The following is a 27,245-nucleotide window of genomic DNA, read 5'->3' as shown; positions in this document are numbered from 1 at the left end:
CTGCATCTAGCTCTGAAAAAATATTTGGGTTTCTAGCAGTGTGTGCGACTTGGTCTATTAGTCCATCTATACTGACCTCCATCAGGTTGCAAGTTAAAAATAATTTTTATCTGCATCTAGCTCTGAAAAAATATTTGGCCTTCTAGCAGTGTGTGGGACTTGGTCTATTAGTCCATCTATACTGACCTCCATCAGGTTGAAAATTAAAAATAATTTTTATCTGCATCTAGCTCTGAAAAAATATTTGGACTTCTAGCAGTGTGTGGGACTTGTTCTATTAGTCCATCTATACTGACCTCCATCAGGTTGCAAATTGAATATAATTTTTTTCTGCATCTAACCCAGACGATAGTTTTGGCCTAATACCACAGTTTGGCCACTCAGCTCTGCTCGGTTCTCATCCATTGTTTTTTTGTGCAAACAACTCCAGAGTTGTGAATTAGTTAACCGCCAAAATGAGTGGAAAAAGGCCTGCTGCTGGTGGAAAAGGGAATAGGCGTGTTGGGAAGGGGAAAAAAGGTTGCGTCCATGGGGTAGGTGTTAAAGCAACAGTAACATCTGCAGAAGAAACACCATCTTCCAGCCAAACTAAAATGTCTACTTCTTTTAGCGGACACTGTGATAAGATCCCTTTCTTACGGCCACGCCAATCGCTACAAATTCCAGATGAGGCACAAAAACAGCAGGTGCTTCAACGGATATCAAGTGCTCCTTTAAGTGGGCTCTCCTCCACATCAACTTCAACATCACAAATACTCCAGTCCTCAGAGGTGTCACCCCAATCGAACTTGCTTCCTCACAGCTCCCAAATCTGCAGCTACCCATCTGAGTATGAGGTAGAACAGATGGTTGAGTCTGCAGAGCTGTTTACTCATACTATAGCCTGGGAATCAGAGGTTGGCTCCAGCGCTTCTGTGAATCCAGACGAGGAAATGATCTGCACTGATGCCCAGAATCTTTATGAGTCGGATCCAGGACCAGACGCAGAAGGTTCTGAACATAATGTAGACCCTCATTCCCAAACTGTAACTCCTGTTGGTGGAGACAATGAGGAAGACGATGATGAGACACAAATAGTTGATTGGAGCGATAACTTTAGTTTTTTGTCAGGGCAGGAACAGGTTGGCTATGAGGACGACGCGTGTGATAACACACAGGGTGATGATGATGAGGTTGGAGATCCCACTTACTGTCAACCCACAGTCAGCCAAGAGATGAGGTCAGCAGAGGAGGTGGAGGAGGATGCTAGTGACGACGAGGTCAGGTTGCGCCTTCCTGGACAGAGACGTAGTACTGGAAGCACGTCAACAACTGCATCCTCAAACACAACTCTGCCTCTGACCACAAGTCGTGGTGGCTCTTCAGGTCGCATGGATGCTAAGCCTTGCATAGCCTGGGCAATTTTTCAGATTGATAAAGATGACCCAACTCGTGTTATCTGTAACATTTGTGAACAAAAGCTAAGTAGAGGCCAAAAAATACATAGTTTGAGTACTTCATGCATGAACCGGCACATGGACATGAAGCATAAGTTGCAGTGGGAAGCTCACTGTGCTACAATGCGGCTTAGCCGGCTGGGCCAACCACCATCTGCCCCATCTTGTGCATCTGCGGACTCTTCATCCTCTGTGACTGGGGGGACAGCAGTCACACCTGTTTTGGGACGCACACCTACCACCTCTTTAAATGCAACAGCCAGCGTGATTGGCAGGTCATCATTTTCTTTGGAGGTGGTAACACCAGCTGGTGTTGAGCGCTGTCTGACATCGATAGCACCACCTTTGGATCAAGGCAACTTAACATGTCCGCTAGCATCTTCCTCACAGACCGGCAGTTTGCCGGGGACACCCTTATCAACCCCGTCTAAGCACAACAGCCAGCCCTCAGTCCCTCTGATGTGGACATGTAAAAGACCATTTCCTCCTAGCCATGAGAAAGCTAAGAGGTTGAATTTCACCATTTGCAAGCTCTTGGCTACAGAAATGCTGCCTTTCCACCTGGTGGACACAGAGGATTTTCGAGACCTTATGTCCGTCGTAGTGCCCCAGTACCAGATGCCCAGTCGGCACTACTTCTCAAAGAAAGGTGTGCCTGCGCTCCACCAGCATGTCGCACACAACATCACTGCTTCTTTGAGAAACTGTGTGTGTGACAGGGTTCATTTCATCACAGACACTTGGACGAGTAGGCATGGACAGGGGCGTTACATGTCACTGACTTGGCACTGGGTAACTATGGTGGCAGCAGGACAAGGGGCTGCTGTCCAAGTCTTGCCGTCCCCACGAGTTGTGCATCAAGTCCTCTTTATCTCAAAGTTCCTCCACTGCTTCTGCCTCCTCAACCTCCTCTCGGTCCTCCACCTGCACCGAAAGCCTGTCTGTTCATGCCACAAGCTTTCTAACTGCGCAGAAGGGATCCTGCACATCTCCTTACTATGCTGGCAGTAGGGCTCAAAGTCATCAGGCGGTTTTTACTTTGAAATGTCTGGGAAATGTGAGTCACACAGCTGAGGAGTTGTGGTCAGCTCTGGAGAACCAGTTTCATGAATGGTTGCCTCCACTGGACCTGCAACCAGGGAAGGCCGTCTGCGACAATGCTGCAAACTTGGGTGCGGCCCTTCGCCGGGGCAATGTCACACATGTGCCTTGTATGGCTCACGTGTTGAACCTGATTGTCCAGCAATTTTTAGCCCACTATCCCGGATTAGATGGCCTTCTGCAGAGGGCACGGTCGCTGTGTGCTCACTTCCACCGTTCGCATCCCGCAGCTCAGCGACTTACATCTCTACAGAAGTCTTTGGGCCTGCCACTTCACCGGCTAAAATGCGATGTGCCAACACAGTGGAATTCAACTCTGCACATGTTGCAGCGACTGTGGCAGCACCGACATGCCCTGGTGAAATACGTTGCGATGTATAGGCTGGGCCAACGAGATCCAGAGATGGAGCAAATCACGCTGGAGGAGTGGTCTCTGATCTTGACCTATGCACCCTTCTGCACAGTTTTGAAATGGCGATGAAGATGTTTAGTGTTGACGATGCCATTATCAGCATGACTATTCCGGTGAATTACATGCTGGAGCACATGTTAAACAGAATTTGGAGTCAGGTGGTGGGACAAGAGGAGGTGGAGGAAGTAGAGGAGGAGGAGTTGTATGCGGAAGCGCTAACATCTGCAAGGTCCAGACGGTCGGCAGCACCAAGGCGGCAGGCATGGGAGGGTGGGGGAGAGGGATTAACCAGGGCGCATGGTAGCAGTCAAACTAGTGAGGAAGGTGCAGGAACCCAGGAAAAAATGGAGGACGAACTGGCGATGGGCATGGAAGACTCATCAGATGAGGGAGACCTTGATCACATTTCTGTTGCGCGAGGTTGGCGGGAGAGGGCAGAGGAAGGAAGCATGATTCTTACCTCGCCACCAACACAACAGGTACTTGGTGCTCCTGCATGCGCAAGACACATGAGTGCCTTCTTGTTGCACTACCTGCAACATGAGCCTCGAATTGTCAGAATTCAAAATAATCCTGACAACTGGGTAGCCACACTCTTAGATCCCCGGTACAAAAGTACATTTGCCGAAATAATTCCTGCCATAGAAAGGGATTCACGCAAGCAGGAGTTTCAGCAGAGACTGTTGCAGAATCTTACATGTGCTTTTCCACAAAACACCAGTGGTGCACGTAGTGAATCTCACTGTTCTAACTTGCCAACCGTGGGACTGTCGAGTCTTCACAACTCAAACCGTAACAGAAACACAGTATCTGCTGGTAACAGCAATTTTGCGGAATCCTTTCACCACTTTTTTATCCCAGCCTTTGCAAGGCCACAGGAGACAAGAAGTCAGACACATAGTCAACGCCTAGAGACGATGGTACAGGAGTATCTCCAAGTAAACATCGAAGCCATGACTGTGTCACTGGACCCTTGCTCTTTTTGGGCTTCCAATATGGATAAATAGCCGGAGCTCGCCCTCACACCTTTCAGAACTTGTCATGCCCAGCAGCCAGCGTTCCGTCTGAACGTGTGTTCAGCGCTGCTGGTGGTGTGCTGACAGATAACTGCACGCGGCTGTCTACTGACAATGTAGACAGACTCACGTTCATAAAGATGAACAAATCATGGATCCGCAAGGTCTTTTCTACCCATGTGTCATCCTGGGGAGAGTAAAAGCTTGAGGATTTGTCAAAACCACCTCACCAACCGTTTTAAGCTTTCAAATTAATTATAATTTTTAGCTGCATCTAGACCGGAAAATAATTTTGGGCCTGTAGCAGTGTGTGGTACTCATTCTATTAGGCCATCTATACTAAGCTCCACCAGCTTTCAAATTAGTAATAATTTTTAGCTGCATCTTGCCTGGATAATAATTTTGGGCCTGTAGCAGTGTGTGGTACTCATTCTATTAGGACATCTATACTAAGCTCCACCAGCTTTCAAATTAATAATATTTTTTGTTCTCTCTGAACGTGTGTTCAGCGCTGCTGGTGGTGTGCTGACAATTAAGCGCAAGTGGCTGTCCACTGACAACGTAGATACACTCAAGTTGATAAAGATGAAAAAATCATGGATCTGCAAGGACTTTTCTACTCCTGTGTCATCCTGGGGAGAGTAAAAGCTTGAGGATTTGCTAAAATCACCTCACCAACCGTTTTAAGCAACTCTGGGGCAATTGATGCCACTTAAGTGGTGTCTGTGCCCCAAATTTTTGGAAAAAATGGAGACTCTTTTTGGAGTCCCCTTGCTGTGTTTTACGTGACGTTGGCATCATCAATTACAGGTGGGTTGGGTCTTCCCCCCCTTTTAACCGTAAGAAATTACATACACTATGGCTTGGGGTAACACAGATGGTTGAGTCTGAAGAGCTGTTTACTCATACTATAGCCTGGGAATCAGAGGTCTGCTCCAAAGCTTCAGTGTCTGCTAGTCAGCGGAGTAGCCACTGCCTGTAGATCTAATTACAATTTTTTTTTTCAAATTCAAGTTTTTTTTATTTTTGTGTTGAAAAAGTACAAGAAAATTCCATATACATAGAAAAGGGGTAATATAACTATAAATCTATGCATAATGACATTACATTGGGGGGTACAGGGAGGGTTTTCCATCAATATCCAGATCAAGCATGTATTTTTCCATATGAAAGATAGAGAGAGAGGGAGCGGACCACGGCAGACCACCAATCAATAGAATTCGATTATTATCATTGTTGTGCCGACATCACGGATAACTTTAGTTGGGGGTTAGATGGTAGGAGTCAGAGTTTTGCAAATCAATACAATCCCTCCAAATCACACAGTATCTATCAACATCAGCCAGTGAGATGGCAATCAGATGCTCCATCCTATTAAGGAGGGAGATCTCCACAAACCATTCTTCCACAGTGGGTGGGTCTCTGCTTTTCCAGTGTCGTGGAATGACATTCTTAGCCGCCTGTATTAGGTAGCCTATTGATGACCTTTTATAACTTTTATAACTAAGTTTACTTATTGGTCACATTGATAAAAGGAGGGCTTCTGGCATATTAGGGATAGTCAAACCAGTTATTTTCTCAATCATGGGAACCACCTTTGCCCAAAATGCATTTATTATAGGGCATGCCCACCATATGTGTGACATTGTCCTTTCCCCCTCCCCACATCTCCAACATCTATCTGAGACCACTGGATACCATCTATGAAGGACTGCTGGTAACCGGTACCATCTAGAGATAATTTTGAAGGAGGTTTCCTGAGCTTTGGACCCTATTGAGGTTTTGTGTGTTAGGAAGAAACATTTATCCCATTGTGAGTCAGAACACCCGTATGTTCGCCGAACTGTTCGACGAACACCTTCAAACACCGTTAAAACCAATGGCAGGCAAACAAAAACACATAGAAACACATAGAAAACACCTTCAAAGGTGTCCAAAACCTGACAAACTGCTCAGAAGACACAACTAAAACATGGAAAAGTGACAAATACATATAGTCATGCAAAAAGAAAAGAGGTGGAGGAGTAAAAGGAGGGGGAGACACAGATATAGGCATGTCATACCCTTCTAAAACCAAAAAAGTGTGAAGCCGACACGGCCAGTCCGTTCCTGCCCGTGCGACCTCCGTGTCGCCGGGTTTGTGCCAGAGCTGCGGTGGACCCTGACGGCCAGCCCCCCTCTCCCAATACTGGTGCCTGTCCGCTGGTGGGTCGAGCGAGCCCCCCTGCAGTGGAGGCAGGTGTAAGCTTTTTAATTTAAATTGTCTCTCTAATTTGAATGAGTACACTTTAAATCCTTTTACAAGGATCAATTGCGGGGCAAGTCTGATGCCAGCAGCTGCGGGAATTCCAGCTCCAGTAGTGTCCACTAAAGCTGTTGCAGTTAAAAAGCTTTTATAAGGATCGAGCTTGGCGGTCAACCGCAAGGCGTCCTACCGCCAGTCCCAGCCCCTGTGCCTTGGGGTGCCTCCTGATGCTCTTCACTGAGTGTCCGGGGGCCCGAAGCATTTCCTTTGAAAAAATTAAGTGTCCAAACTACAGGTGGTGTAGCTTGCTTAACAGCTGGGATAATCCGCTGACTAGCAGACACTGCTACTAGGCACAAAGTATTTCCTGGACTAGATGCAGTTAAAAATTTGTAATTATATACTCTCGTTGGATGCTGAGAAAGCATTCCATTGAGTCTCCTGGCACGCCATATATTATTCTCTTAAAAAGCTTGGGGTAGGGGTCTAGGGGACCCTTTTATAGCCAAAATCATGGCCCTGTATCGCAATACGTCACCTAGGCTGAAGATAAATGTAACATTTTCATCACCTTTTGTAATCACCAATGGGACAAGGCAGGGGTGTCCTCTGTCCCCTCTCTTATACATCCTAGTGATGGAGCACCTGCTCTCATCAATTCGCCATAACACCAATATTAGGTGGATTGAGGTGGGAGGCACCGAGTACAAGTGCTCAGCATTTGCTGATGATGTCCTAGTATGTATCACTCAATCACATATATCCATCCCTGCTGTTATGGCTGAAATAGATCACTTTGTTACATGGTCAAATTTTAAAATCAATGCAGCTAAGTCTGAGGCCCTCGATGTCTCCCTCCCCAAATCCATACAGGATTCCATCCAGTCCAACTTTCCCTTTGCCTGGCCCTCACAGGGTATCAAATACTTAGCAATTCCTATTCATAGAGACCTCTCCCGTCTATGTTATCTTAATTTTGGGCCCTTTATTGAACAACTCCATACAGACCACAGTTGGCAGGTTAGAATTGTAAGATTCACGATGTGAACCACTGGTGTTTTATGGAAAAGCACATGTACACCGTCTTCCAAATGATTATGCAAAAAGTGTTTAGGAGTGATAAGGGAAGAATTTGTTTGTTTGTCAGTTAAACTCATTGATGGTGATGTGTGTCCGGGCTCTTTATATCACTGTAAGCAATTGCAGACACCTGTGCTAATTAGTTTGGCAGGTGTGTCCAATGAAAGGCAAGACTACTTAAAAAGGCTGTCCCACATTATTAAGCAGAATACATTTTCTGCCAAAATGGGAAAGAAAAAGGATGTGTCGGCTGCTGAGAAGCAACAAATTGTGGAGTGTTTAGGTCAAGGCATGACTACAATCAACATTGCCAAGACACTTCATCCTGATCATCGCACAATCAAGAAGTATGTAGTGGATTCACAGTACACACGTGTGCGTGCTGATAAGGGAAAATTGAGGACTCTTTCCTACAGGCAATTACGTCAGGTTAAGAGAGCAGTGGCAAAAAAGCCTTGTCATAGTGGCAGACAAGTTTTTGAAGCTGCTGGTGCCTTCGACGTCACCCAAACAACAAGTCGCAGGGTCCTTCAGAGGTTTTCAGCTGTGCGTAAGCCATCCTGTCGACCTCCTCTATCCACTGTACACAAGTAGAAATGGCTCCAGTGGGCCAAACAATGCATGAAGACTGACTTCAAAACTGTTTTGTTCACCGATGAGTGCCGTGCAACGCTCAATGGTCCAGATGGATGGAGTGGAGGATTGCTGGTTGATGGCCACCCCACGGCTACGGTACCAACAAGGAGGAGGTGGAGTAATGTTTTGGGCTGGAATCATTGGGGAGAGAGATTGTCGGCCCCTTTAGGATCCCTGAAGGGTTAAAGATGAACTCCGTAATGTATGTGGAGTTACTCAAACAGCACTCCCTGCCATGGTTCAAGAAGAAGAACCATGTATTCCACAGCAAGATCATTTTCATGCATGATAATGCACCGTCTCATGTTGCACATAACACATCTGCATCTCTGGCTGATATGGGCATTAAAGGGGACAAACTTATGGTGTGACCCCCATGCTCCCCTGACCTCAACCCCATTGAGAACCTCTGGAGCATCATCAAAAGGAGTGTCTATGATGCCGGGAGGCAGTTCACATCTAAGCAACAGCTCTGGGAGGGTATTCAGTCCTCATGCAAAACAATTGAAGCAGAAACCATCCAAAACCTGACAAATTCAATGGACGAGAGAGTTCAGAAGCTCCTTTCGAACAAGGGGTCCTATGAGCAAATGTAACATCACCTAGAATAAAGTTTTGAGTTGAAAACTGTTTGATTTCAGTTTCTAATAACCTGCTAATGCTTATAATTTCAAAAATGACCATTTTTTTGTTCTTTATTAAAATGAAAAGGTTGATCGAAGAGTGTGGGGGATCTAAGAGTGTGGCAACCCAGTAGTCAGGATTATTTCGAATTCTGACAATCTGAGGGTCATGTTGCAGGTAGTGCAGCAAGAAGGCACTCATGTGTCTTGTGCATCTAGGAGCCCCAAAACTATTTTCCGGGCTAGATGCAGCTAAAAATTATTATTAATTTGAAAGCTGGTGGAGCTTAGTATAGATGGCCTAATAGAATCAGTACTGCAAACTGCTACAAAGCTCATATTATTTTCCAGCCAAGATACAGATAAACATGATTAGTAATTTTAGATCTGGTGGAGTTTAGTATAGATGGCCTAATAGAATCTGTACTGCACACTGCTACAAGGCCCAAATTATTTTCCAGCCAAGATACAGATAAACATGATTAGTAATTTTAAATTTGGTGGAGTTTAGTATAGATGGCCTAATAGAATCAGTACTGCACACTGCTACAAGGCCCAAATTATTTTCCAGCCAAGATACAGATAAACATGATTAGTAATTTGAAAGCTTAAAACGGTTGGTGAGGTGATTTTAACAAATCATCAAGCTTTTACTCTCCCCAGGATGAAACAGGGGTAGAAAAGTCGTTTCGGTTCCATGATTTGTTCATCTTCATGAATGCGAGTCTGTTTACATTATCATTGGAAAGCCACATGCGCTTATCTGTCAGCACACCACCAGCAGCACTGAACACACATTCAGACAGAACGCTGGCTGCGGGGCATGACAAGATCTCCAAGGCGTAAGTGGCGATCTCCGGCCATTTATCCAGATTGGAAGCCAAAAAAGAGCAAGGGTCCAGTGACACAGTCATGGCTTCAATGTTTACTTGGAGATACTCCTGTACCATCGTCTCTAGGCGTTGACTATGTGTCTGACTTCTTGTCTCCTGTGGCCTTGCAAAGGATGGGCTTAAAAAGTGGTGAAATGATTCTGCAAAATTGATGTTACCAGCAAATACTGTGTTTCTGTTACGTTTTCATTGCTGAACAGTCGACGGTCCCACGGTTGGCAAGTTGGAACTGTGAGATTCACTACGTGCATCACTAGTGTTTTGAGGAAAAGCACATGTAAGATTCTGCAACAGTCTCTGCTGATACTCCTGCATGCGTGCATCTCTTTCTATGGCAGGAATAATTTCTGAAAATGTACTTTTGCACCGGGGATCTAAGATTGTGGCAACCCAGTAGTCGGGATTATTTCTAATTCTCACAATTCGAGGGTCATGTTGCAGGTATTGCAGCAAGAAGGCACTCATGTGTCTTGCGCATCCAAGAGTACCAAGTCCCTGTTGTGTTGGTGGCGAGGTAAGAATCATGCTTCCTTCCTCTGCCCTCTCCCCCCAACCTCGCACAACAGAAATGTGATCAAGGTCTCCCTCATCTGATGAATCTTCCATCAGTTCGTCCTCCACTTCTTCCTGGGCTCCTGCACCTTCCTCTCTAGTTTGGCTGCTACCATGTGCCCTGGTAAAACCATCTCCCCCACCCTCACATGCCTGCCGCCTTGGTGCTGCCGACCGTCTGGATCTTGCAGATGTTAGCCCTTCCGCATACAACTCCTCCTCCTCTACTTCCTCCACCTCCTCTTGTTCCACCACCTAAATCACCGGAATAGTCATGCTGATAATGGCATCATCAGCACTAAACATCTTCATGGCCAATTCAAAACTATGCAGAAGGGTTGATAGGTCCCTGATCTGAGACCACTCCTCCAGCGTGATTTGCCCCACCTCTGGATCTCATTGGCCCAGGCTATACGTCAGAACGCATTGCACCAGGGCTTGTCGGTGCTGCCACAGTCGCTGCAACATGTGCAGAGTTGAATTCCACCAGGTAGGCACATCGCATTTTAGCCGGTGAAGTGGCAGGCCCAACGACTTCTGTAGAGATGTAAGTCGCTGAGCTGCGGGATGTGAACGGCGGAAGTGAGCACACAGTGACCGTGCCCTCTGCAGAAGGCCATCTAGTCCGGGATAGTGGGCTAAAAATTGCTGGACAACCAGGTTCAACACGTGAGCCATACAAGGCACATGTGTGACATTGCCCCGGCGAAGGGCCGCACCCAGGTTTGCAGCATTGTTGCACACGGCCTTCCCTGGTTTCAGGTCCAGTGGAGACAACCATTCATGAAACTGGTTCTCCAGAGCTGACCACAACTCCTCAGCTGTGTGACTCACATTTCCCAGACATTTCAAAGTAAAAATCACCTGATGACGATGAGCCCTGCTCCCAGCATAGTAAGGAGGTGTGCAGGATCCCTTCTGCGCAGTTAGAAAGCTGGTGGCATGACCAGACAGGCATTGGGTGCAGGTGGAGGACCGAGAGGAGGTTGAGGAGGCAGAAGCAGTGGAGGAACTTCGAGATAAAGAGGATTGATGCACAACTCGTGGGGACAGCAAGACTTAGACAGCAGCCCCTTGTCCTGCTGTCACCATAGTTTCCCAGTACCCAGTCAGCGACATGTAACGCCCCTGTCCATGCCTACTCGTCCAAGTGTCTGTGGTGAAATGCACCCTGTCACACACAGAGTTTCTAAAAGAAGCAGTGATGTTGTGTGCGACATGCTGGTGGAGCACAGGCACACCTTTCTTTGAGAAGTAGTGCCGACTGGGCATCTGGTACTGGGGCACTGTGACGGACATAAGGTCTCGAAAATCCTCTGTGTCCACCAGGCGGAAAGGCAGCATTTCTGTAGCCAAGAGCTTGCAGATGGTGAAAATCAACCTCTTAGCTTTCTCATGGCTAGGAGGAAATGGTCTTTTACTTGTTCACATCTGAGGGACCGAGGTCTGACTGTTGTGCTTAGACGGGGTTGAGAAGGGTGTCCCCGGCAAACTGTCAGTCTGTGAGGAAGATGCAGGCGAACATGTTAGGTTGCCTTGATCCAAAGGTGGTGCTATCGATGTCGGACAGAGCTGAACACGAGCTGGTGTTTCCACCTCCAAAGAAAATGATGACCTGCCAATCATGCCGGCTGTTGCGGGTAAAGAGGTGGCAGGTCTGCGTCCCAAAACAGGTGTGACTGCTGTCCCCCCAGTCACAGAGGATGAAGAGGCCGTGGATGCACAAGATGTGGCAGACGGTGGTTGGCCCGGCTGGCTAGGCCGCATTGTAGCACAGTGAGCTTCCCACTGCAACTTATGCTTCATATCCCTGTGCCGGTTCATGCATGAAGTACTCAAACTATGTATTTTTTGGCCTCTACTTAGCTTTTGCTGACAAATGTTACAGATAACACGAGTTGGGTCATCTTTATCGATCTGAAAAAATGACCAGGCTATGCAAGGCTTAGCACCCATGCGACCTGAAGAGCCACCACGACTTGTGGTCAGAGGCAGAGTTGTGTTTGAGGATGCAGTTGTTGACGTGCTTCCAGTATTACGTCTCTGTCCAGGAAGGCGCAACCTGACCTCGTCGTCACTAGCATCCTCCTCCACCTCCTCTGCTGACCTCATCTCTTGGCTGACTGTGGGTTGACAGTAAGTGGGATCTCCAACCTCGTCATCATCACCCTGTGTGTTCTCACACCCGTCATCCTCAGAGCCAACCTCTTCCTGCCCAGACAAAAAATTAAACTTGTCGTTCCAATCAGGTATTTGAGTCTCATCATCGTCTTCCTCATTGTCTCCACCAACAGGAGTTACAGTTGGGAACGAGGGTCTACATTATGGTCAGAACCTTCTGTGTCTGGTCCTGGATCCGACTCATAAAGATTCTGGGCATCAGTGCAGATCATTTCCTCATCTGGATTCACAGAAACTCTTGAGCCGACCTCTGATTCCCAGGCTATAGTATGAATAAACAGCTTTGCAGACTCAACCATCTTTTCTACCCCATACTCAGACGGGCAGCTGGAGACTTGGGACCTGTGAGGAAGCAAGTGCGATTGGGGTGACACCTCAGAGGACTGGAGTATTTGTGATGTTGAAGTTGAGGTGGAGGAGAGCCCTCTTAAAGGAGCACTTGATATCCGTTGAAGCACCTGCTGTTTTTGTGCCTCATCTGGAATTTGTAGCGACTGGCGTGGCCGTAAGAAAGGGATCTTATCACAGTGTCCGCTAAAAGAAGTAGACATCTTAGTTTGGCTGGAAGATGGTCTTTCTTCTGCAGATGTTACTGTTGCTTTAACACCTACCCCACGGACACAACCTTTTTTTCCCTTCCCAACACGCCTATTCCCCTTTCCACCAGCAGCAGGCCTTTTTCCACTCATTTTGGTGGTTAACTAATTCACAACTCTGGAGTTGTTTGCACAAAAAACAATGGATGGGAACCGAACAGAGCGGAGTGGCCAAACTGTAGTATTAGCCCAAAACTATTGGCTGGGTAAGATAAAAATTATATTGAATTTGCAACCTATTGGAGGTCAGTATAGATGGACTAATAGAACAAGTCCCACACACTGCTACAAGCCAAAATATTTTTTCAGAGCTAGATGCAGAAAAAAAATTATATTGAATTTGCAACCTGATGGAGGTCAGTATAGATGGACTAATAGAACAAGTCCCACACACTGCTACAAGCCGAAATATTTTTTCAGAGCTAGATGCAGATAAAAATTATATTGAATTTGCAACCTGGTGGAGGTTAGTATAGATGGACTAATAGAATGATGCTATGCCCAAAAGGTTTTACTTCACTAGGTGCAGTAAAAAAAATTGTATTCTATTCACAGGTGGTGTAGCTTGCAACACAGATAGGCTTCTCCACTGACTAACACACACTGCAAGAGGACAAAAAGGATTTGCTTTGCTAGATTTAGCCAAATGCTGTAAAAAAAACTTGCACAGCACTGGCACAGACCTGCCTGGCAAAAAGTGATAGGAACTGTTGCAACCTAGCCCTCAAAAGTACTGCAATTACAATTAGTCTTTACTCCCAACCTATCTATTTAAGAGCACAGACCTGCCTGATAAAAGTGATAGGAACTGATGTAACCTAGCCCTGAAAAGGACTGCAATCACAATTAGTCTTTACTCCCAACCTATCTATTTAAGAGCACAGACCTGTCTGATAAAAGTCGTAGGAAATCATGTAGCCTAGTCCTTAAAAGTACTGCTATCACAACTTTTCCCTACTGCAAAGCTATCTGTAGATTTGTGCGAAAATTGGCTTGAAATTAACAAAGTATAGCACTCACAGCAACAGCGGTGCTGCCTAACAAGCAGCTGCAGCAGTGAGAAAATGGTGGCGACGGGGAAAGTGGCTGGGTCTTATAGGGCAAGGACATGTGACATATACTGCCATGACACATGCCCTTGCTTGTGTGAAAAAAAGCAGTTCGCTCCGTGTGTGCACTGCTGATAGGCTGACAGATTGCACCTCCCCACTGTAAATGCGGGAAAGAGAAAAAAAAATGGAGATCTTCATTATTTCTGCAGAGATCCAACCCCTGCCCTCCCCCCGCCCCGCTGTACACTCAAACTGCGTATTAACATTAATTTTCAGCATTACTGAGAAAAAATCCAGTTATGATTTTGGTGCACGAACAGTTATCGAACATAACCTCGAACAGCCAAATTTTTTTAAAATTGTTCGTGTTCGCCGAACGGCTCAAACACCGCCCAAAACAGCTCGAATTTGAGATTGGCGAACAGTTCGAGTCGAACACCGCTCATCTCTAGAGGTGAGCAGTGCTGCTCTCTTAACCTCTGCCACCACAATGTAGCTTCAAAAAACTGGATGTGCTTTGCTTATTTCTCTGCGTCTTGTCCTGTTGAAACCATACTATCCAGTATTCTCCCATCTTCTACCGCAGCCATGGAGCAACAGATAAAACTGAACAGCATGGAACTCAGCAGGACAAGAGGTTGCCGGGTTCTCAGAGTAACCTGGTGCAGAGCCAGGACAGGAAAGTAACAGAATAAAATTTGTCATGAAAAATTGTAGTCCTTGCAAAATTTGCAGAAATGTAAAGCTGGAAACATCTCTGACTAGGTTTTCTGTGACCCTGTGCAAAGGTACTGTACAATTAACTGACTTACAAGTGTATTTAAATATCCTAGCCAAGGCAAAGGAGTTTGTAGCCATCCCCATCCCAGTACTCAACCCCCGGAACACCCTGTTTACCCCTCACCTCTCCAGCTTTATCTCAAGTGAGGATATAAAAGAATTGCTGAAATCTTAATAATAAAACTATACCTAAAAGGAAATGTCAGCAGGATTTCCCTCTCAAAACTATTTATATGCCCACTTAGCTCTTTCAAAGACATATCCAACTTGGTATCAAATGTAATAAAATACCTATTGCAACATTAAATTACAAAACAAAAAATGTAGTTTTAAGATTTGACCTAGTTTGGGTACAACCAATAGAAATTTGCATTGAAAAATTTCTGATTGTTAAACTGTTAATCTGGTTTCTTTCAAGCTGATTAAATCCATACCTGGTAAATATCTATTCTACAATTTCTGAGAAATCCAGCATTGAAATCATATGCAAATGAGCCACAAGTGCTCCGGGGTTGGACATTGCACTTTCAGCTCTCCTGCCCTCCATCTGCCTCCTTTTTCTGACTTTTATATATTCACCACAACGTTGATTAATGGGATATAGAGCGATATGTCATGACGTTTACGGAGATACCAGGGAGTAATAGGATTCCATCAACTGATCTACTGCCCCACTCACTCTTTCATTTATGCTTGCTGATAAGAATTTTTAGGATATATTTTATTTTCTTGTATATATGTATATATAAAAAATTATAACAATTTTTTTTACTGATTTCCATATATTATAATGTACTGCACATTTTCTTTTTGATTTTTTTCTCCTCTGTAACTAAATGTATATGCATTTCTTTTGCAGCGATGTTTGAAAAAGAACCCAAAGTGGGTCAAAATGTTACAACATATCGCTCTATATCCCATAATATGTATTAATCAACGGTGTGGTGAATATATATAAATTGGAATACACTTTTTCACTTTGCATAGTATCCAAGACTGCGGCTGATTTCCATTTAGTGTAGTTCTTGGCTTAGTCCAGTTCAGCCTGCACCGCCTTCTATAGTTGAGTGCGCATCCTCTCTACTAGTATCCTTTGTCTGACTGACAGGTCAAAGAAGGCAGGTCACTGAAAGAGTGACCTATCAATCAGACACAGGAGGCAGGCATTGGATGGGGTAGAGGGAAGGAGGTAGGGAATGAGATCTGCACATGCAGTGTCGCACCCAAAGCACTTGCAGCCTATTTCCATAGGATTTCAATGCTGGATTTCTTAGAAAAGACAAAATGGTTTTCTGCAATCAAGGTACAGATTTTATCAGCAGTAAAGCACCTTTAAATACATACTATTAGTTTTAGGTTTAAAATCATCAAAGCAGGTGCTATTTAAATAGTCACTAGTCCTCAAATAGACTAGAGGTGTCTATTTGAGATGGCGATAAATTAATATTGTCATTGTAGGTTCTATAAGTAGCAAGAGAATGAGGAGTCGCTCACTGTTTTGTAGTGGGTGCTCAGAAGAAAAAAGGTGTATACTCTGTATCAAGAAAACTTCGGCACTCCAATAATTATGCTTGAAAAAATTATAAATTTTATTTACATATGCCCCTTGTTCCACAAAACAGGGTATAAGCCCAAAATAAAGGAAAACAGACCAACGTTTCGACCTTTAGGGCGGTCTTTCTCAGGGTCATCACAGTTTGAGAAAGCTTAAGAAAGCTGTCTCACTCAGAGTTTAGAGAGCTGGAGGTATCCTATGTAATATAAGAATAGGGATTATACTTTTAAGACAACAAAAAAGGTCAGCAATGGCTAGTATATAGGTGTAAAAGACACCTATGGTTCCATTCACTCACTAGCGGTATCTTACCTGTGCCTGGGGTGAGGGTGGATAAGGCTGTACGTGATGTGGGGAAGTGTGGAGTGCTGATTATTTTTATATCCAGTGCCGTAATCTCATTGGTGGTTCCGGTGGAGGCGCGTTCTGCGTGAGCAGAGTGTGCATCACTGGTGGTTTGAGGACCTACATGTCCTTCAAGTCATATGTATTACGACTTCCTGTCACATGACTAGTGACTTCCGGGAGCAGTGGAACGCATATGCGTTCCATAGCCTCCGCTACACCGGTGTTACGACTTCCTGTCACATGGCTCGTGACTTCCGGGAGCAGTAGATCGCATATGCGTTCCATAGCCTCCGCTACTACGTAGCGTATTATTATAAGGGGGAAGAACTAAGTCACCAATGTAGTGTGGGAGTGTGTGCACGGTGGTTGGAAGGAAAAGGGACCTACCCACAAGGTGCCTAGGAAAAAATCATAACACATAAATGGACGGAGAAAGTGCAGTCCTTAAAGGATGAGGGAGTGAAAATCCATAATTGATCAGGCATCCAGGAGTGCAGTGAGATGGGACCCTGGTGAGATTAATGAGTGACCTAAACATGAAGAAAAGAGAAAACAGATGAACAATATAGCTAATAAGTCTTGAATATAACAAATAGTATACAGTATGGACAAAAAGACAATATAGGGAAGAGATCTCGGAATCTACTAATAGTATATTTCATGTATATTAATACTGATGATCAAAACAATGTTTCATATTCCCTATTGAGACCTTTGGGATATAGTGTCTGAAGGGTGTGAATCCAAAAGGATTCACGCTCCTTCAACCTTCTAATCCGATTACCACCTCTACGGGCCAGAGGTACATGATCTATCACTTGATATCTCAATTGAGATATATTATGGGATTTATCCAGGAAATGTGCAGGTATGGGTAGCATAGTACGTTTGCATCTGATTGTTGATTTGTGCTGGGATATGCGATCTCGGATATCCCAGCATATCCGAGATCGCATATCCCAGCACAAATCAACAATCAGATGCAAACGTACTATGCTACCCATACCTGCACATTTCCTGGATAAATCCCATAATATATCTCAATTGAGATATCAAGTGATAGATCATGTACCTCTGGCCCGTAGAGGTGGTAATCGGATTAGAAGGTTGAAGGAGCGTGAATCCTTTTGGATTCACACCCTTCAGACACTATATCCCAAAGGTCTCAATAGGGAATATGAAACATTGTTTTGATCATCAGTATTAATATACATGAAATATACTATTAGTAGATTCCGAGATCTCTTCCCTATATTGTCTTTTTGTCCATACTGTATACTATTTGTTATATTCAAGACTTATTAGCTATATTGTTCATCTGTTTTCTCTTTTCTTCATGTTTAGGTCACTCATTAATCTCACCAGGGTCCCATCTCACTGCACTCCTGGATGCCTGATCAATTATGGATTTTCACTCCCTCATCCTTTAAGGACTGCACTTTCTCCGTCCATTTATGTGTTATGATTTTTTCCTAGGCACCTTGTGGGTAGGTCCCTTTTCCTTCCAACCACCGTGCACACACTCCCACACTACATTGGTGACTTAGTTCTTCCCCCTTATAATAATACGCTACGTAGTAGCGGAGGCTATGGAACGCATATGCGTTCCACTGCTCCCGGAAGTCACGAGTCATGTGACAGGAAGTCGTAACACCGGTGTAGCGGAGGCTATGGAACGCATATGCGTTCCACTGCTCCCGGAAGTCACGAGTCATGTGACAGGAAGTCGTAATACATATGACTTGAAGGACATGTAGGTCCTCAAACCACCAGCGATGCACACTCTGCTCACGCAGAACGCGCCTCCACCGGAACCACCAATGAGATTACGGCACTGGATATAAAAATAATCAGCACTCCACACTTCCCCACATCACATACAGCCTTATCCACCCTCACCCCAGGCACAGGTAAGATACCGCTAGTGAGTGAATGGAACCATAGGTGTCTTTTACACCTATATACTAGCCATTGCTGACCTTTTTTGTTGTCTTAAAAGTATAATCCCTATTCTTATATTACATAGGATACCTCCAGCTCTCTAAACTCTGAGTGAGACAGCTTTCTTAACCTTTTCAAACTGTGATGTCCCTGAGAAAGACCGCCCTAAAGGTCGAAACGTTGGTCTGTTTTCCTTTATTTTGGGCTTATACCCTGTTTTGTGGAACAAGGGGCATATGTAAATACAATTTATAATTTTTTCAAGCATAATTATTGGAGTGCCGAAGTTTTCTTGATACATTGTAGGTTCTATGACAGATAATGAGAAGCCACATTCATAATCAATATTTATGTGTCCTGGGTGAGTAGCAAACAGCTTTACAGTAGGCCTATGAAGTGAGTTTTTTTAAGATGCAATGTGTAGCTGGGTCAAGTCAAGTAAGCCATAATGTTGAGAGAATAGAAGTAGGTAAATGAGACAGCCCTGTTGAAGAAATGATTAGGCATGCTAAAGACCCTGTGGAATGTAGGAGTTCACAAAATTGAACAGGTTTCCCAAATGAGCCACACATCTTGAAATTCTTAAAACCACCAAGATGTGTGGGTATTAGTTTACTTGGGTAAATGTGATATTTAAAAGAAAGTCTATTGTCTCGGGTGTGTCAGGTTTGACAGACAGTCATACTGGATCTGGCTGTAGAAGGTCGCTGTGTTTGGCCTTGCAAACACCTTCTTGATCCTTTCATCATCCCTCTCCCTTTAGGACCCAGTGGTGATCTCAACCTTCTGCTTCTAATTAACACACCCTTGCTGGATCTTAAAATACACTCAGTTTCTCCAGAGAGGTTCTGGTGATAGAGTTAATTCCTCTGTTCTGGTCTGAATTGTAGCAGTCAGCTAGATTCTCCTTTGAGTTCCTTTGTGGATTGTAGTCATGATCTCTATAGTGTCTTCTCAAAGCTAAGTGTATCCCCTTGTCTGTTTCCCTTGTTTGTCTTCAGTTGCAGTGGGGCTGATTAGTGCTCACCCCTCCCCCTCCCTATCTAGGGCCTAGCTTTAGGTTCAGCCAGGGCTAAGGTATCCTGCTTGGTGATAGGCGCGGAACCTATTTAGGGACGATAGGGGAGTCAGGGAGTCAATAGATCTGCTTAGGGGTCTCCATTCTCCCTTTCCATAGTTGCAGGGCTTCCCCCCTTTTCCCGTCATTGTACGCTAGGTTCTTCTTATACCTAGCATGACATCTATACCCCAATTTGTGCTGAGAACTAGGTAATAAATTTGCTTGATGTCTAGAGATATCTTTTTGAGATGTTAAAATATGAACATTGTCATTGTAGGTTATATGATGTCATATAATAAAAAGACACATCTACTAATATTTGTGTGCCTGGGATGAGTTGCAAAGAGCCTAAGTGCGGTCCTATGTCATAAGGGCTTTGTTTATGTCAGGTAAGTCATCATTTTGCGGGAACAGGAGTATGCCTATGAGAAAACCTTGTTGAGTAAATGTCTAGGCATGCTTATGACTTCATGGGATGCATGAAGTCACAAAATTAAACAGCTTACTCAAAAGCATAACACAACTTTGAAAAAAACACCAATAAATGAAGATTTTTATTTAAAAGCTAATTTATCCAATAGTTCATGGAATGAACTTTGGGATTGACTTGCTATAAAAGAAAGCTGCGCAAAACTTTGATAAAAAGAAAACTTTAAGAATTACCTGAGTTTGGAGCATTCTCGAAGTGCAGTATTAATATTTTACTAATACATATTGCTTATGAATTTCATAGGGTAGAATATAACATTTCTCGTGCCTACAGATGTATCCATTTTGACATACTCATATACTCACAGAATGACTCCAACAGAGTGTAAGCTTTAGCTACTCTCTTAAACTGATTAGTTGAAAAGTAGTGAAAACATTCGATTGACAAACCTTTTGTTTTTAGTGAGCCCATGGGAAAAAAGATGTGTTTAAACTAAATAACAAAAAGTGCAGCACAGTTACTTCTTCTTGCACATCAAACAATATATTTTAGCAGAGAAACAATAATGCATAACAGAGCACCTTGTGGATTACCTTCCATTCGCTTCTGAATTTCTAATGCTATATCCAGCGCATTAAAGGGCAAAACTGGATCACACGCTATTCGCAAAACCATTTCTGAGGTCAACTGAAAGAACAACAAACAAAAAATGACATTTGAAGCAAAGACTATTGCTACAATGTAAAACGCATAAAAAAAACTATTTCTTAAAAACAATAACTACTACAATCAACAATTCTCTATAATGTAAATAAAGGATAAAACATTTAACATTTTTTCTTAAATACCTTCCTGGTCACATTTGTCCTGAAATTTTCTCAACACTGTGCGCGAAGTATCATTGTTTTTGCAAAACAGGTTCGTTTTAGTCATGGATTTGAACAAATAATGTTGCAAAAACACATAAAAACTACCAGTATATAAAACCAGGTACTAAATAAATATAATGAGCCTACCAATATCTTTCACTAATTAAACCAGATCCTAAAATATATGTTATTTTCTAACCTGGCTTAATTTAGGTAATGGGAACAACACCTAAAATATTGAAACAGACCACTGTATGGTTGTATAGTGTACTTTTACCAAAATTGAATGTTAACATAGGTATGCTAAGATTAAAACATGTGCAGCTTTATAACTTATTGATTTTATTTTTTTTAGTGGGGGGAATAGTTTTTTGCTTTAAATGTCTTACATTAGAAAAATTGCTTAAGACTAAGTGCCCACGATGTAGAAATGCTGCATATTTTTTCTGCTTCTCCCTGGCAGGAAAAACGCATGCGGATTTTACATGCGTTTTTCCTGCCAGGTAGAAGCGTTTGTTAAGCGTTTTTGCATGCATTTCTGCATGTGGGTTATCAAGCGCTTTTCCAAGCGATTTTTGAAAACTTGGTCACACTACATAAATCCATGCAACCAGCATGGATTTATATAGTGTGACCAAGTAATAGTTTAAAAAAAAAGAATAAAACTGGTAAAAATTACAGATTATGTTGTATGTATACCTTCTGATGGCCCCCGGTATTTTCTCTGCTCCGTCTGGTCTGTTGTATGGCTCGCGGTGGTGTGAAAGGACCTGCGATGACATCATTGAGTCATGTGACAGGTCACGCGACCGCCGACCTCAGCGGTCGCGTGACCTATCACATGACTAAATGACGTCATGGCAGGTCCTCACACCACCGCGAGCCATACAACAGACTGGAGGCATCGCTGAAGAGACCGGGGGCCATCAGAAGGTAAGTATAATCTTTATTTTAAAATTATTTTTTTAACAGGTTCTGTATTACCTGGGTCTGGAGGAGAGTTTCCTCTTCTCCAGATCCGGGTACCATCCGCACATAGAATCGCATAATATCCGTGTGTGCAAATGTGCTGACATGGATATTAAGCGTTTCAGTGCAAGTCAATGGCGACAATTACGCTGCATGTCCGCAAAATTAATGGACATGCTGCGTATTTTTCCGCAATGATAATCTGCAGCGGAAATTTCCGCAGCATGTGCACAGCACATGCGGATTATCATAGGGGACCATGGGGCACGTATTACCAAGCGGAAATTTTGTGGCAAAAACGCTTGAAAAACGCATAGTGGCCACGCAGTCTAACCCTAAAAAACTATGCCACTACGTACGTACACACACTGAAAATAATTTCCAGAAACAGTCAGCAGTATTGTTGCACCTACAATTTTTAAATGCAACAAGGAAAACAGTTGCAAAACAACTTTTTTCTTAAATTTTTAATTATTTTTTTTTATTTTAATTCTTCCTCTCTTAATCAAAAATTCAATGTACATTACGTATCCATAAAATGCTATGCTGAGAAGTAGCTAAACACAGGTTCATGATGGGAAATAGAAAGCAACAGCATGCAGTGTGGTTGTGAGAATATACTGTATATTCAGATGCCTTTAGAAATAGAATGGGACAAAAAAAGCCAGGTAGTTTCGCAATCCAAAATTTAACACATTTTTTTTAATGTTCACAACTTGTGAGATAGACAGTTGTTTTTAAATTTCTTGATTTTCAAAATCTTTCTTTAGGATGTAAAAAAAATTGCTTGCCTGTATTACTATGCAGGAAGTACACTTTTTGAGACACAACCTTGGATTTAAGATTTTTTTTAGTTGTAAAAATAGCACTAAGGGGTCAGCAACTGGTTTGCTAATGACAAAATGATTCAGCAATTACGAAGGCTTTTTATCAAGCCGTTCCAATATTATCCTCTTCTTTCTGTAGACAAAACAGGTGCTCTGTTTTGAACATTACGAAATTATGGCTTGTTGTCACCAAGCGTTTTCCAATATTAGCCCAATTTTTAGTGTGGTTCTGGGGGATTTAAAAACGTGAAAGTACATTTCCAAGCATCAGTAGTACTGTATGTCAGAATAAAAAACAAGTGGGCTTCAAGGAGGTGTGTGGCTTACTTGGCATGCATGGCTGTGCAGTGGCTGCAGCAAGGAACAGCACAGCAGAAAGGCATGGCAGAGTGTTAAGCCAGGGCAGGCACTGATATGCTTGCCGTTTAGGGCCAGCCATGAGAGCTCAAGCAGCAGCAGTATATGTTAGCACTAGTGTTGAGCCACCCCCGTAGTGTTCGAGTTCGGTTCGGTTCGTCGAACACCCGTGTGTTCGCCGAACTGTTCGTCGAACTGTTCGTCGAACACCTTCGAACACCGTTAAAACCAATGGCAGGCAAACAAAAACACATAGAAACACATAGAAAACACCTTCAAAGGTGTCCAAAAGCTGACAAACTGCTCAGAAGACACAACTAACACATGGAAAAGTGACAAGTACATATAGTCATGCGAAAAGAAAAGAGGTGGAGGAGTAAAAGGAGGGGGAGACACAGATATAGGCATGTCATGCCCTTCTAAAATCCAAAAAGTGAGAAGCCGAGACGGCCAGTCCGCTCCTGCCCGTGCCACCTCCGTGTCGCCGGGTTTGTGCCAGAGCCGCGGTGAACCCTGACGGCCAGCCCCCCTCTCCCAATACTGGTGCCTGTCCGCTGGTGGGTCGAGAGAGCCCCCCTGTGGTGGAGGCAGCTCTAAGCTTTTTAATTTAAATTGTCCCTCTAATTTGAATGAATACACTTTAAATCCATTTACAAGGATCTATTGGAGGGCAAGTCTCATGCCAGCAGCCGCGTAATTCCAGCTCCAGTAGCGTCCACTAAAGCTGCTGCAGTTAAAAAGCTTTTATAAGGATCGAGCTCGGCTGTCCACCGCAAGGCATCCTAGTGCCAGTCCCAGCCCCTATGCCTTGGGGTGCCTCCTGATGCTCTTCACTAAGTATCCCGTGGTCCCGAAGCATTTCCTTTGAAAAAATTAAGTGTCCAAACTACAGGTGGTGTAGCTTGCTTAACAGCCGGGATAATCCGCTGACTAGCAGACACTGCTACTAGGCACAAAGTATTTCCTGGGCTAGATGCAGTTAAAAATTTGTAAGTAGATACTCTCGTTGGATGCTGAGAAAGCATTCCATAGAGTCTCCTGGCACGCCATATATGATTCTCTTAAAAAGCTTGGGGTAGGGGTCTAGGGGACCCTTTTATAGCCAAAATCACGGCCCTGTATCGCAATACGTCACCTAGGCTGAAGATAAATGGAACTGTAGCACCGAGGGCTCGGTTGCTACAGACGTATTGCACCTCACCCAGAGGTGTGATATCTCACTCTCAGATAAGGATGGAGTGTGGATCAGGACCCGACACCTGCATGCATTACACCACATTGCCGTGGGGCAGGGCGACCAATATGCCCCTGAGATGGGCACGACAGTCCCTGTCCCTGGCTGGAGTGGGGGGAGGGAACACTGAGGAAGGGGAACCATGCAGTGCAGGAGCAGGGAGGAAGCAGTTCCTGGGTGCATTGAGAAGGGAGTATAAAAGGTGGGCACCATCTTAGTTCAGTGCAGAGAAGTCTGAGCAGAAGTGGCAGGGAGCAGGGGCTCTGCATGAGCTCTGCTCCGGAGGCGGGCCTAGTAACAGAGGCCCAGGCCTGCAAGAGGGAGAAGGAAGGAAGAGGAGCGGAGAAGGCTCCAGGAACGAGGAATGAAGGGATCCCAGGGGTGCGGACGGGCGAGTCGCCACCGCACGCCCGAATCCACCTGCGTGGAGGGGTCAGGCCAAAGGGGGAGACCGGTCCCCGAACTAGTGGAGGCAGGAAACGACCCTCAGCTAGAAACCGGAGGCTCTGACATTTTATGTGGCGCAGCCCCTTGCTCCACCCGCTAGGAAGGCACCACATAGGGTCAGGGAAACTGGCGCCAAGTTTACCAAGAGGAGGCCCGAGGCAGCCGGACAGAAGTGTTGGTAAGAAAGGCCAGACAAAGGACACACAAAGGGGGTCCTGTGAAGCGCTCCAAAGTTATCTGGGAGTTGTCTGAGCCCCTCACCTGGTGAGCACAGTACGACGTGGGCAGCCGTTACCTGCAGACGTGGTCTGGATAATAAGAACTGTGAGTAAAGGCCCTGAACTGCATCACTGACTCCGTGTCATTACTGCTGCTGCCCTGCACCATCACCCCCATCCTCCGCATACACTGCCCTGAGGCTATACTCCTCCCGTGGGGAGTTATGCTACGCTCTGCTGCACCCACAACACCAGCCTTAGCGGTCTGCCCTGTAGCGGCGGTTCACTCTGACCGCAATCCACGGGTGGCGTAGTCGGACATTTAAACATCAAAACCACATAAATAGTTCCGCCACTGGTTTGACCGCCCTGAGCCACGGAACCGGATCGCCGCCACGAAGACTACAACCACCAGCATCCACCAAAAAGTGTCCGGCTCCGGGTGTCCCAAGGCCCAGGGGGTGCGTCAGAACATTTTCATCACCTTTCACAATCACCAATGGGACAAGGCAGGGATGTCCTCTGTCCCCTCTCTTATACATCCTAGTGACGGAGCACCTGCTCTCATCAATTCGCCATAACCCCAATATTAGGTGGATTGAGGTGGGAGGCACCGAGTACAAGTGCTCTCTATTTGCTGATGATGTCCTAGTATATATCACTCAATCACATATATCCATCCCTGCTGTTATGGCTGAAATAGATCACTTTGTTACATGGTAAAATTTTAAAATCAATGCAGCGAAGTCTGAGGCCCTCGATGTCTCCCTCCCTAAATCCATATAGGATTCCATCCAGTCCAACTTTCCCTTTGCCTGGCCCTCACAGGGTATCAAATACTTAGGAATTCCTATTCATAGAGACCTCTCCCATCTATGTTATCTTAATTTTGGGCCCTTTATTGAACAATTCCATACAGACCACGGTTGGCAAGTTAGAACTGTAAGATTCACTACGTGAACCACTGGTGTTTTGTGGAAAAGCACATGTACACCGCGTTCCAAATTATTATGCAAAAAGTGTTTAGGAGTGATAAGGGAAGAATTTGTTTGTTTGTCAGTTAAACTCATTGATGGTGATGTGTGTCAGGGCTCTTTATATCACTGTAAGCAATTGCAGACACCTGTGCTAATTAGTTTGGCAGGTGTGTCCAATGAAAGGCAAGACTACTTAAGAAGGCTCTCTCACATTATTAAGCAGCCTACATTTTCTGCCAAAATGGGAAAGAAAAAGGATGTGTCGGCTGCTGAGAAGCAACAAATTGTGGAGTGTTTAGGTCAAGGCATGACTACAATCAACATTGTGCGATGATCAGGATGAAGTGTCTTGGCAATCAAGAAGTATGTAGCTGATTCACAGTACACACGTGTGCGTGCTGATAAGGGCAAATTGAGGACTCTTTCCTACAGGCAATTACGTCAGGTTGAAACAGCAGCGACAAAAAAGCCTTGTCATAGCAGCAGACAAGTTTTTGAAGCTGCTTGTGCCTCCAACGTCCCCCGAACAACAAGATGCAGGGTCCTTCAGAGGTTTGCAGCTGTGCATATGCCATCCTGTCGACCTACTCTATCCACTTCACACAAGCAGAAACGGCTCCAGTGGGCCAAACATTACATGAAGACTGATTTCAAAACTGTTTTGTTCACGGATGAGTGCCGTGCAGCGCTCGATGGTCCAGATGAATGGAGTGGAGGATGGCTGGTTGATGGACACCCCACGCAAACACGGCTACAGCGCCAACAAGGAGGAGGTGGAGTAATGTTTTGGGCTGGAATCATGGGGAGAGAGATTGTCGGCCCCTTTAGGATCCCTGAAGGCGCTAAAGATGAACTCCATAATGTATGTGGATTTTCTCAAACAGCACTTCCTGCCATGGTTCAAGAAGAAGAACCGTGTATTTCACAGCAAGATCATTTTTCTGCATGATAATGCACCATCTCATGCTGCACATAAAACATCTGCATCTCTGGCTGATATGGGCATAAAAGGGGACAAACTTATGGTGTGACCCCCATGCTCCCCTGACCTCTACCCCATTCAGAACCTTTGGAGCATCATTAAAAGGAGTGTCTATGATGGCGGGAGGCAGTTCACATCTAAGCAACAGCTCTGGGAGGGTATTCTGTCCTCATGCAAAACAATTGAAGCAGAAACCATCCAAAACCTGACAAATTCAATGGACGAGAGAGTTCAGAAGCTCCTTTCGAACAAGGGGTCCTATGTGAAAATGTAACATCACCTAGAATAAAGTTTTGAGTTGAAAACTGTTTGATTTCAGTTTCTAACAACCTGCTAATGCTTATAATTTCAAAAATGACCATTTTTTTGGTCTTTATTAAAATGAAAAGGTTGATCGAAAAGTTTGGGGGATCTAAGAGTGTGGCAAC

The 27,245-nt window shown here is 44.5% G+C and overlaps 1 protein-coding gene across 5 annotated transcripts in view; it reads right to left on the bottom strand.

Moving 5' to 3' along the window:
- NAALADL2 (N-acetylated alpha-linked acidic dipeptidase like 2) overlaps window positions 1-27,245 on the bottom strand; it is a 1,725,756-nt gene that overhangs the window by 187,620 nt on the left and 1,510,891 nt on the right. For 4 of the 5 annotated variants that reach the window (XM_073674925.1, XM_073674926.1, XM_073674927.1 and 1 more), the window contains one exon: window positions 20,519-20,624. In XM_073674925.1, coding sequence (XP_073531026.1) covers window positions 20,519-20,624 — 106 coding nt within the window. The remainder of the gene's footprint in view (window positions 1-20,518; window positions 20,625-27,245) is intronic. The other variant, XM_073674924.1, reaches the window with a different exon arrangement.

The sequence above is a fragment of the Phyllobates terribilis genome, unplaced genomic scaffold, assembly GCF_046119375.1.
Source record: "Phyllobates terribilis strain yellow unplaced genomic scaffold, ASM4611937v1 Scaffold_3__8_contigs__length_932513732, whole genome shotgun sequence".
NCBI lineage: Eukaryota > Metazoa > Chordata > Amphibia > Anura > Dendrobatidae > Phyllobates > Phyllobates terribilis.
The sequence above is the reverse complement of the archived record's forward strand: the minus strand, read 5'-3'. Positions and strand labels throughout refer to the sequence as shown.